At 42.4% G+C, this 12090-nt stretch overlaps 1 protein-coding gene across 1 annotated transcript; it reads left to right on the top strand.

Annotated features, from left to right (window-relative positions):
* Positions 1-1645: 1645 nt before the first annotated feature.
* On the top strand, positions 1646-11573 carry tbc1d25 (TBC1 domain family, member 25). Its single transcript, XM_084916362.1, has 7 exons — positions 1646-1842; positions 5054-5163; positions 5256-5410; positions 5692-5819; positions 5907-6095; positions 6433-6708; positions 7485-11573. Exons 1-7 carry the CDS (start codon positions 1798-1800, stop codon positions 9183-9185), a joined length of 2604 nt encoding a protein of 867 aa, XP_084772488.1. The 5' UTR covers positions 1646-1797; the 3' UTR covers positions 9186-11573.
* Positions 11574-12090: the final 517 nt, after the last annotated feature.

The raw sequence follows: 12090 nt of genomic DNA on the forward strand, positions 1-12090 counted from the left end.
TTCATTTTGGTTGGTTTAAGTTTAGTTATGTTTATTTGTCCAAGGCAGCTTTTGAGTTATTGATTCTTGTAAATATTTTTTGTCACAATGTTTGCAAATAAATCACCTGCTACATTGGACAGCATCTGTTTCCTGATCTTCTTCAGCCACTTTGGCCAAGCCATCTCAGTCATTTTGCAGAATTTGATTTCCTGCTCTTTTAGTTGTTCGGCTGTTTTGCAGGGTTATACAAAAATGTTTTCATGAGCTTTTGACTGAGATTCTGAGGTTTCTAAAGCTACGACTGATGTCTGTATTTAAATAGACTTTGTGTCACATCATACTAAACCTGTTCCCAGGGGCAAGAGGGACTTAAGAAGTTAATAAGTTGTATTTGGGGAACTCCTGACTGAGGTTTCCCTGAGTCAAATCACCAAGAACAATGACTAAGGAGTCCCTGTTTCTCTGCTCCACACAGCATTTGCTGAGCAAGCAAGCACTGGGCTTGAGGTTGCATGTACACACAGACCAGAATAAATTAATAAAACTCATGTGGGGAGTTTGCAGTGAATGAAAAAAAATATTCCAGATGACTGTCACCAAAGCAGTTGCTAACAGGGGGTCATATGATTGTTGGGTTCTCTGTTGTATTACTGTAGGGTCTACCTTACAATACAAAGCACCTTTTGGCGACTGTTGTTGTGATTTGGTGCTGTATAAATAAAAATGAAACTGAACTGAAAGCAGTGTTTCTGAATAACACTGAGCATCTTCTTCAGTGTTATTCAGTCCCATCTTTGTCGAGTCCTCCAGCAGCTCCTAGAAAACAAGTTAGATGCGTAAAGGTAGCATGTGTCAATTTCATGCTGACAATGTTTCCATCCTTGGCTACAGCTCTGAGAAGAGTCAAATCAGAGCCAACCCAGCTAAGATCCAAGCAGTGCTGGATTGGCCAGAGCTAACCACTTGAAAACATCTTCAGCGCTGCCTCGGCTTCTCTATGTCTTTTATGTTGCTTCAGTTGTCCAGTCTTAGAATATACATTGGCCACGCATGTCAAAATTCACCTGTCATCCAGCCAAAGTTCAAGTTGCTACAATGTTGTCATATACAGACAACATTGTAGCAACATTTACCCATAATGTGAATCCTTAGACCCGTGTTCCCCAACTTTACATGAACATATAGAAACTATACAGGTATATTAAAGAAAGGAAAATAATAATAATAATAATAATAATAATAATAATAATAATAATAATAATAATAATAAAAGTCTCAGAGACGTCTGAGTGGCTGTCTGCCTGTGCCACCTGTCTTCAAAACAAAACTTCTCCCACTCTCCCAGTTTGTCTGCTGCATCATACCTGGAAGTGCCACTGGTCCCATATTGCACTGGATTTTGCTACCTGACTGCCTCCATCTGCAGGTAACACTGTCGTTCTCACAACTGACCGTTTTTCACATCATTATTCATTCATTACTCTCCCTAAGTTCCTCTCTGGCCATGAAACCACCCACATCGGTTTACTTAGAAATAACTCAGGAAGTAAAAGTTATCAGCAATATTTTATTATCTTAGACAAATGCATTTATATGATATTCCGGTGCATACTCCATACCAGTTGGTGGCGGTAATGCACCAATTCGTTGTTTGTCAACAGCCAATGAACACAAAGAAGAAGAAAAAGAATCAGCAGAATATCGTCAAGCATAGGAACTCGGCTGGAGCCACTTCCATCATGTCAGGATAGAAAAGCAAACAAACAGCAGACAAAGCTCGGTCGAACCATCCTTTTCCGAAACGGAGTCTTTACGATGGAAGGCGAGGAGGAGAGGGGTGTTGTTCGTGTCAAAGTCAAGGTGGGAGAATGATGGTTTCTTTGACTTCCACATAGGCTGCCAAAGACTGCTAACAGCCAGCAATCATATTATCGCATATGTTAAATTGACTGTTTAGACAGACACGCTCCCGCGTTAATGTTAAACGTCGAAAATATGCACTCCGTAAACTGGATGTTTAGCAGTGTGCCATAACAGAGGGGGCCTCTTCTATTTATTTGGGGGTTTTCGGTAGAATTGCTTCTTCTCGATGCCGATCAGTCATTGTCCCTGTCATTTTACACTGAGTAAACCTGTAACGTACACCTGACACGGTTATCGGTCATAACACGTTGACAATATCCAATGCAAACATCGGGCTGTCACAGAGGTGAGTTGACGTCACTTGCCTGCCCAGAAAATGTGTGCGTATTGTGCCTGTAGGTATCCCCGGCGGTGTTTGTTTCCCCTGCGTCGGGAGCACGTCCGGTTGACTCCGCCTCCATTACAAACAGCGAGACGTGGAAGTAGCGATGTTTACTTTAGTGCAAAACTGAAAGATGACTGTCGTTACATTACCGTTCAGTTTGTGCGTTACAAACAGAAAATGATACATTTATTGTTCTCACTTTATGAGATTATTTTAACAAACCGACGACATTTTGCCCGATAATTATTTTTATCCTCCTGTACCTTCACTGCACAAAGAGCTAAAACTCCAAAATTTCAGGAGTAGCTGGTCATTAGAAGAAGTGTTTGTGAACTAAAAATCAAGAATGAGGGAAACTCTTTGTCCGTGATTTGGAGAGCCCAGTGGGAAGTCTGCCGGGGATGCCGTGGCAGGACAGGTGCACCAGCATTTTTGTTGTGTCAATTGTTATCTGCATCAAAGACATAACAGCTTATAATGTTACGAACCTTTTTGCTGTATGTTGCACAATACTTCAAAGTTTAAAGGTCATAATATGACAAACTTCATGCAGAGGAAAGAAATGTACACTGTATACCCTGCATCATTTAATTATACTGTAAAATTAATGGCCTTTTTGTGACACAAAAGAAATTCATAATACTGTTATAGTTGCATAAATAAAAGTAGGGTAGAATGTGTAGAAACTAAAAAGCTAGTTTCTACACATTATTTCTATCACATTATCAGATATCAAAAAGGTTTAATATTCGAATGTACATTTGAACAAAATGTATTCAAATATTGAACCAAATAATAATGTTGATTGATATAAAAACCCGAAAAAAAATCCCTTCATCCTTCAACCTCGAGTCCTCTACCAGAGTCTTGGGAGCTCAAGGGTCCTGCACAGTATCTTTGCTGTTCCTAGTACTGCGCTCTGCTGGACACCACTACTGTATCCGGTTGGTCAGCCATCACCAGTTTATCTGTCTGTATCTGGAAGTCCCACAGAATCTTAACTCGGTCATGCTCAACCACCCTAGGGGGCGTATCCAATTTTGACCTCGTGACGTCCAGGCCATACTCGGCACAGATGTTCCTGTATACTATGCCGGCCACTTGGTAATGGCGTTCCATGTATGCCCTGCTGTTATGTGCTGGATTGTCTCAGGGGCATCTTTACACAGCCTGCACCTGGGGTCTTGTCTGGTGTGACAGACCCCAGCCTCTATGTGCTCAGTGCTTGTTCCTGTGCTGCCATGATTAGTGTCTATGTGCTGTCACTCCAGCTTTGTCCAGCCACTGGTAGGATTTCCAGCCACTTCGTCTATCTGCCGGTGGTACATACAGGGGCCTTTCCTTCATGATGGTTCTTCTTGCTCCTCTTCTTTCTTGGGTTTCTGCTGCCTGAGCTGTTCACTAAGCACACAGTCAGTTGTGGCCAACTTCCTGATGTACTCATGGATGTTTGTTGTCTCATCCTGGACGGTGGTTCAGACACTCACTTGCCCTCTGCCTCCTTCCTTCCGCTTAGTGTACAATCTCAAGGTGCTGGATTTGGGTTGAAACCCTCCACACATGGTAAGGAGATTGATGTAATCTCTCCAGCATGTCTTGGGTTTGCCTCGGTGCCTCCGTCTGGTGGGCCGTGCCCAGAACACCTCACCCGGAAGGCGCCGAGGAGGCATCCTAATCAGATACCCAAACCACCTCAACTGGTCGTGCTCCTTTTCCAGCTGAGGACCACAACCTCAGATTTGGAGGTGCTTGTTCTCATTCCCGCTGCTTCACACTTGGCTCCAAACTGCTTTAGTGCAAGCTGGAGGCAACCACCAAGACCACATCATCTGCAAACACTGTTTTTCCCATGTGAGCGTTGAAGTTTTCCAGTAGGATGACAGAAACACCAGATGGATCACCCTAAAGCATCCCACTCAGTGACCCCAAGAAGGCTGGCTAGTCTGAACGGTCCATTGGTGCATAAGCACAGATGACAGTCAGGACCCATTCCCTGACCCAAAGGTGCAGGAAAGCAATCATCTCATCCACCAGCAAAAACCCCAGCATACTGGCAGCAAGGTGAGAGAATACAAGAATACCCATACCTGCCTACCACCTGTCACTGAGACCGGAACAGAGTCCAGCCCCAAGCTGTGCATTGAAGTGAGGCTACTGTAGCTTTATGTATCTTTTAACCTCAGGCTTCTTATTCACCACAGAGGTTACATTCCATGAGTGTGGTCCCATGACGCTTCTTTGGGCTGTGCCTGCCAGCACAGATGGCATAAGGCCCGACCCCCCCCCCCAGACGCTCACCTTTGAGCTCCCTCTCCAGGCCTGGTTCCAGGGTGAGGCCCCAGTAACCCTTTTGCAGATAGAATAAACAGTCCCTTGATTTCTATTCTTTTCATAGGGGTCGACTTAATCGTGCTTTGTCTGGCCCCTCATCCAGGACAAATTTGCCCTGGGAGACTGTAGCACCCCCTAAGCAACCCCCCACCCCCCAACAACATAGCCCCTGGGGTCACTGGGACACACAAAACAGAGAACACAGAGGATGACGTGGAGCATTATTCCATTAATTTTATGTGTTTTGTATGCTTTACATTCAAATAGACAAATTATTATGTATTTTGTTTTATAATTATTTTACAGTTATGGTCTAGTAACAATGCATTGTTTTTTATTTTATTATAGGGTGGTATAGTATCCCATTGACTTTGTTTGTATCTCTTATTCTCTTACCATGGTTTAACCACACCAAGAATGTTTGTATGTTTACTTGTTTGTCAGTGATGAGATTGTAATATGATTTTTATTTATTTATTTATTTTTTCCCAGAAATGTGATGGGGCACTTCCTGTGGAGTTTCGCTCCTTTGCTGTTGATCCCCAGATAACATCGCTGGAGGTTTTGCAGCACATACTTATCAGAGCCTTTGATTTGAATGGGTAAGAATAGTCAGAATGGCCAAACAGACTTATAAACAGAGAAGTGCCCAAAGAATTCATCTAACATTGTTTAAATATCTTTCTTGAATTAGGAAGAGAAATTTCAGCGTTGGTTACCTGTCTCGCGATCGCAGCGGGGCTGAAATGTATCTGTCTCTGGTCTCTGACTGGGATTTGGATGTTGCGTTTGTCAGTGCAGCCAGACCATTTCTGCAGCTCAAGATGGATATAAAACCTTCTGAGGACAGTAAGAACACCAGCAACTTAAATCAAGATTGAAAGCAAAAATGTTATAGATTTCTAATTTATGATGTAAATAATATAAATTTTAAAGATCAAAACTACAGTCTGTGGTAGATGGAACATTTTGTTGCCCATCACATCCAAACTTTTAAAAGTCTGTTTGCAGAAGAGAAATGATTACAACAAAGAATACCTCTTTCAGATTGAAACCAGGCATCAAAATGTGACACAGGAAGGACTAAAACACTGTTGCTGTTAAATCTGCTTGTCATTATTTCACTGCAGGCCCTGTTTTGGAAGACTGGGACATCATAAGCCCCAAAGACGTGATTGGCTCTGAGCAGCTTCTCACAGAGAAGACTAGATCCTTGGCATCTGCAGCTCTTCCCTTCACCCAGTCTCTACTGTCCCAGGTTCCTTTACCTTTCCTCACTCTGTTTAACCTAACCACACTCTCTGAGCCACGTTTTTGCTTATGCACCTGTTTCTATTCTGTTTAGGTGGGCCGGACCCTGTCGAAGGTCCAGCAGGCCTTCAGCTGGTCTTATGGGGAGGAGATCAAGCCTTTCAAGCCCCCTCTAAGTGACGCTGAGTTTCACAGTTACCTTAACGGACAGGGACAGTTGACCCGGCCTGAGGAACTCAGACTGCGAATCTACCATGGGGGTGTGGAGCCGTCGCTGCGGAAGGTTTAGCACCTGTGTTTGATTAATATTGTATATGAGCACCTTGTACGCTCTAAACAAAATAATCTGGTTATTATTTCTGGTTATTATTTAAACTGAACAAATTCTCGTGCTAATTCTAGCTATCCTGCTATCCTAGCTCTCCCTCTTGGCTGAGAGTTTTAACAATCAGCCAGCTTGCAACCAGATTTGAAATGATACGTTCAGTCATTTGCGATTTTTGGATGAAAAGATGGAACTTGAAGGACAATTAAGAACATATATGTGCAATTATAGAATTTGTATTTTATGACTTACATTTCTCAAGGATTAACTCCTCTGTTGTCCTCTGTTGGGTTAGGTGGTTTGGCGTTACCTCCTGAATGTCTATCCAGATGGACTTAGCGGACAGGAGAGAATGGACTACATGAAGAGGAAGACGAGAGAGTATGACCAGCTAAAGAGAGAGTGGACAACCCGGGTTAGTCATGAGGACCTTGAATTTATCCGTGGAAATGTTCTCAAAGACGTCCTGAGGACGGATCGAGCTCATCCATACTATGCAGGCTCTGAGGATAGTCCACATTTGACTGCCCTCACAGATCTGCTCACCACATTTGCCATCACTCATCCACAGGTTTGTATTGGCGCATTATCTGGAACGCAAATCTTCTCCTGCAGTCTGAATCTCTTAACCCTCTGTATCCACAGAAACGCCAGAATCTTGGCTAAAAGCTCAACAAACAAATAGAAGAGCATGTAAACACAAATGACATAAACACAAAGCACGGATTCCCTGTTTGCAGAGTCACACAGTGACATTCCGGAATGTATGTAACATTGAAAGCTGGCATCTCGCAGATTCCAAAACTGCAAGTTTCATCACGCTCCGACCAAAATTCACTGAACCAGCAGCAAAAGAAAACCAGACCACGCTTCGAGTTTGAAAAATAGTAGCATGAATTTTGTCTTACCTTTGCTGTCTTTCATCTAAAACCTATTTTGTCACTGTTAAAGTTCATTAACTAAATAACTCCATCTGCTACAATGCCTCAGAGCAGTTTTCCATCAAAAGAAAATCACAATTTCCTGCCCGTTACAGAGATTACTGTCTGATAGTGACGGCACGTATGAGAAGAAAAGGAACAAACCAAGACAAAATAACAAGGCTGATATTTTTCTTTAAGTAAAGACTGATTTGCATGACTTTAGCTTTTCTAATGGTTTGCTCAAAGCAATCCAGTTTTGATTCCTTTAAAAGTATTTTAATGTTGGCTGTTTTAAGGAAGAAAGACCACAGTCTTAAATGATACATTTGATGATTGTGACATGACATATAACGTGATATAGAAATGCGTTCTTTGTGCAAACTGTCATCTTTTGTAACGTTTTGCCATTGTGTTGTTTTTCCAGATATCTTACTGTCAAGGCATGAGTGACATTGCCTCCCCAATACTTGCAGTAATGGACAACGAGGCACACGCCTTCATTTGCTTTTGTGGCATCATGAAACGCTTAGAAGGAAACTTCCGGCCAGACGGGCAGCTCATGTCTGTTAAGTTCCAGCATCTGAAGCTCCTCCTGCAGTACTCCGATCCTGAATTCTACTCTTACCTAGTGTCCCGAGGAGCTGACGACCTCTTCTTCTGCTACCGTTGGCTTCTTCTGGAGCTTAAACGAGAGTTTGCGTTTGATGATGCTCTAAGGATGCTGGAAGTTACTTGGAGCTCTCTGCCCCCAGATCCTCCTGAAACTGAAGTGGAGCTTCTGGGGCCACCTCTGGAAGCCGACGAAACAATGTTCAGCAACTTTGAGGACAAGACGGTTGAGGACTACTTTCAAGATAAGGAACAAAAAGAGAAGCAGCGTCGACGGCACATGCTGCGACCTTCAAGAGAAGAAGCAGACATGAACATAAATGCCATCGCTGATGAAATGGACAGGCAAAGCGTGAGCTCGGACAAAGCAAATGTGGGTGACGAGTGTGATATCCCTCAGGTAACCATGGCAAAGACAGATTTGAAAGGTGCTCCCTTCGAGAGGCAGACTAGTTTTGGGGAGTTTAAATATTATACTGCCCGAAATGAAGACAGCTTTGATATGGAGGAGGGTGAACAGCATCCTCCATGTCAACAGGGTGCCGTGGTTTCAGAGTCGATAACGAGCATCCCGAGGCGCCAATCCACAACTGACACTGAGGAGGACACGGGAGAGCAAACACCACTGTTTAAAAATTTTGATAATGATGTTTCTCCACCTCTTTTCCCAAGCAGCCAACCTGTCTGGAAAACTGGCTCCTCTGTCTCTCCCATGTCTTCAGTGTCACCATCGAGTTGGCCTGGTGTTTCTCCAGACTCTCCTCCAAAGTCCACATCACCATACATGAGCAACGAAAGTGAGGCCTTACCAAGAACTGGCCTAAACATGTCAGCTTCTTCTACTCAGTTGCCCAGCAGTACACGCATCAGTTCACCCACAACCCCCACTGCACGGACATCCATCAGCTCTCTTTCTACTGCTCAAAACAGATCCCTGCTGTCTTCACCCATTTTGTCCTTTGGAAAAGGAACATCTTTGTCTGGTTCCAGGTTGTACTCAAATAGTCTCCTCTCACCTGGCAACAAATCCCCCAGCAGCGCTGCTAATACGCCCAGTTCTCTAAAAGCCGAGACCACTGGCATCAAGCCGTGCTCCTTGCCACCTCCTCAAGAGTTTGGTAAAGGCAACCCCTTCATGCTGTTCCTGTGCTTGTCCATCCTGTTGGAGCACAGAGACCATATCATCAAGAACAGTTTGGATTACAATGAGCTAGCAATGCACTTTGATCGCCTTGTGCGACGCCACAACCTGAGCAGGGTGCTGCAAAGAGCCAAGGCCCTGTTTGCAGAGTACTTGCAAAGTGAGGTGTGGGACTCAGAAGAAGGGGATGAGGTTAGCTCAGACTCTCCAACAACAGCTACTGCTACTCAGCACTCCCCTTCTTCAGCCATCTCTGCTAAGCCCATTTACAGCCCTTTAGCATCTCCACAGTTATCATCTCCAAACTCAACCTATAATTTGGCAAACACCATTCCTTCTCTGATAGCTCAAAATTCCTTTTCCACCAGTTCCTGATTCTGTTGTACATCACTGGCCTCCTTTTCCGGACTGCTTAGTGGATTCAGCTCTTTTAATTCTGTCTCTAATTAAATACATATATTCCTTAAGGTCAGTGTAATATTTTTCATTTTTCTTGCTTGTTCTCTGGAAGTCGGGATAAAGAACCTAACAAGCCTTTTTTCCATTGGGGTTGCTGATTCTTGAAGCTCAGTAATTCGGGAATCTGATATTTGACCCTGAGCCTGTCTGAATCATACACTTGGTGCACTTAACCTGTGTTGCCACTTTTATCATGTTTGTTTACAATCTGATTTCCTCTCCAGGAAGCCATGGAAGTATCTTAATTAAAACACGGGAGTTAAATTATTTAAAAACATAATGGGATGGTGGTTTCTTAAAATCATGAGTCAAGTCTTTGCTTTCACTCATCCCGAGTGCACGAACCACTGATTAATTGCAGAATTTGTATGTTTTGTTTTGTTTTTTGTTTGTTTGCTTGTTTATTGTTTTGTTTTTTTAATAACCTCAAGTGTGACTTGTTACTCATAAAATAACATGCTTGATAGGGATGTGACCCTGTGACCCCAATAATTTAATCCGATAATCTAAATTCTTTTAGTTTGGATATTTTAAATAAGTGTGTGTGCGTGAACAAGGAGCCACTCGCTGACTATTTAGTTGGCATGTTGTTTCATTTGTATCTTCAAAGCAAACATGCAGAAAGGCATTTGCAGTGACATTCACTCATTTCTGCCTGAAATTGCTTCCTGTTGAAAGTAGGTTGTCCTCTAAAACACTCACTTGAGGCAACTAGTTGTGAACTGGTGCCATACAAATAATATTGAATTGAAAACATACTTGGCAATATTTGACACATAACACGACCATAGCTGCATACTTATTGGCCAGTAGTTCCTCATAAGAGTAGCTATGGTCCAGATGAACTGGTTTACTTATTACAAACATATAGCTGCTGCGTATGGTCGAGTCTCTGCTCTTTAGACGTTTTCCAGTCAATTTCTAGTTCTTTCTAATTCATCTTGGAGTTGTAAGACTAGCTCACCATAACCACAACCTACCCTATACTGGAGCAGACAGTATGAAGGCGTAGGTTCTGATGTTGAAACTGAGATGGGGCCGCTGTCTCTGATCCAACCTCCGCTAAGCCGCTGTTAAAACAAACAGTTGTGACGTCTCTTTAAAACATGTTAGCCCAGGACAAAAACTGGCTGCCATGCTGTGAACATCAGTGTGGTTTCAGTCTACTTTGTACAAATGCCTTTTTATTAAGAGACCTTGTGCTGGGGTCACAAATTAAAACTACATCAGTAGTAAAGTAAGTACTGCACACTGTAAATGTGTTTATTGAGTAATGTTTCATTTTAGCACTTTGCTTATTGCTCTTTTCCAAAGACAGTGTTTTATGAATGTACAGCTCGCATCTTCTTTTGTCCTTTTTTGAGGGAAACTTTAAGATCTGTGGTGATCTCACAGAGTGAACCCAACTAACAGCAATCAATCAAAAAGCAGCTGAAAGCTGTCAGGACCCGCCCAGGACGATTGGCCCTATTTTGTTGTTTTGGGGTTTTTTGAGTTGATTCACAGATTTATTGATCACATTAGATATGTGCCTGTGAAATCAAAGCTTGCATTGTGCTAGCTCTGATATAAACTCCACTTTAACAAAGCTTACATTCATCATTTTCTGTTATTGTTTGTGTCAAAGCAGTTATGCTCATGCTGTGGTTATAAAAGGTGGTGATGATGTTCTGGTCTTATTTTTTACCAGCTCAACATAGGTGAAGGGAAGCAAAATACATATTTATGTTTTAGGCCATGACACTGTCAATAAGCTGGGCAGCTGGAGAAATGCTTACTCTGGATGGGTTTTGGCCCCGGTCACATGAATCCATCCTTAGACCACATGCTCGACGTTCCAGACTTCAGCTGTGTGCCATCTGTTCGGGATATGAAGGCACAACTACAAATTTTGGGAGTAGATCTTAAAACCTTCTTCTTAGCATGGTTTACCTTACCTATTCTTACTTTTTAAGGGATAGGTATTCTGCAAACACAGTACTCATGCAGAAGGTAACGCTTATTTGAGAAATACCTTCTGAGGACTGTTTCTATTTAAACAGAATTTGAAGTGACTGATATCGTTGGAGAAGCTCGTATGGTTATGATTCTGGGGTTCTGTTTTGCCTCCTTTTGTATGTCAGTATTTAATATCAAAATAAACCAATCTGAAGTAACTGTACTCACTAGACTGTGAGCTAGCAATATGTACATTTATTTAAAAAGATTTATCTCAAGTTATCTATGTAAACAAAAGTTAAAACACAATGTTACTGATTGTATATTGGACACAAATAAATATTCAGTGCAGCTGATTGCATGGAGGATGATTGTTTTGAACTGATTCATGAAGGCTACAAAAGTCCAAGTGTAGAATTTGAAATACAATCCTGTTCTCAAAACTGCCTCAATTTTAATTTTACTTGGGTGGATCTAGTACTTCTTTGTTAATTCATTTAAAGCAATTAAGCATTTTAAGAAGTTAGTCTAACTGATGCACACCTGAGGTTCACGCCTGATTATAAATTCTGCTCCACACTCACCATCTGATGACAAAGTAGACACAGTAGGGTTGAATTCGATGTCAGCACATCCGTTGCAGCTGTAACAGCATCAGCTCTTCTCGGAAGGCTTTCTACAACATTTAAGAGTGTAATTATGTCAATTCTGACCATTCTTCCGAAAGCACATTTATGAAATCGGACACTGACGTTGGACCAGAAGGCCTGGCCTATTCATCCCAAAGGTGTTCTGTCGAGTTGAGGCCAGGACTCTGGCGTGGAAGAGCTTGACTAGCCAGAACAAACTCCCTCATATATGTCTTTGACTTTGATTTGTACAT

The sequence above is a fragment of the Perissodus microlepis genome, chromosome 20, assembly GCF_051167445.1.
Source record: "Perissodus microlepis isolate ML-2025 ecotype Zambia chromosome 20, ASM5116744v1, whole genome shotgun sequence".
NCBI lineage: Eukaryota > Metazoa > Chordata > Actinopteri > Cichliformes > Cichlidae > Perissodus > Perissodus microlepis.

Excerpts from the sequence above, each read along its gene's own strand:
- tbc1d25 (XM_084916362.1), top strand. The coding sequence starts at position 1,798 with ATGGAAGGCGAGGAGGAGAGGGGTGTTGTTCGTGTCAAAGTCAAG. Across the intron at positions 5,164-5,255 it reads AGAGCCTTTGATTTGAATGG|GAAGAGAAATTTCAGCGTTG; the intron begins GTAAGAATAGTC and ends TTCTTGAATTAG. Across the intron at positions 6,709-7,484 it reads TTGCCATCACTCATCCACAG|ATATCTTACTGTCAAGGCAT; the intron begins GTTTGTATTGGC and ends TTGTTTTTCCAG.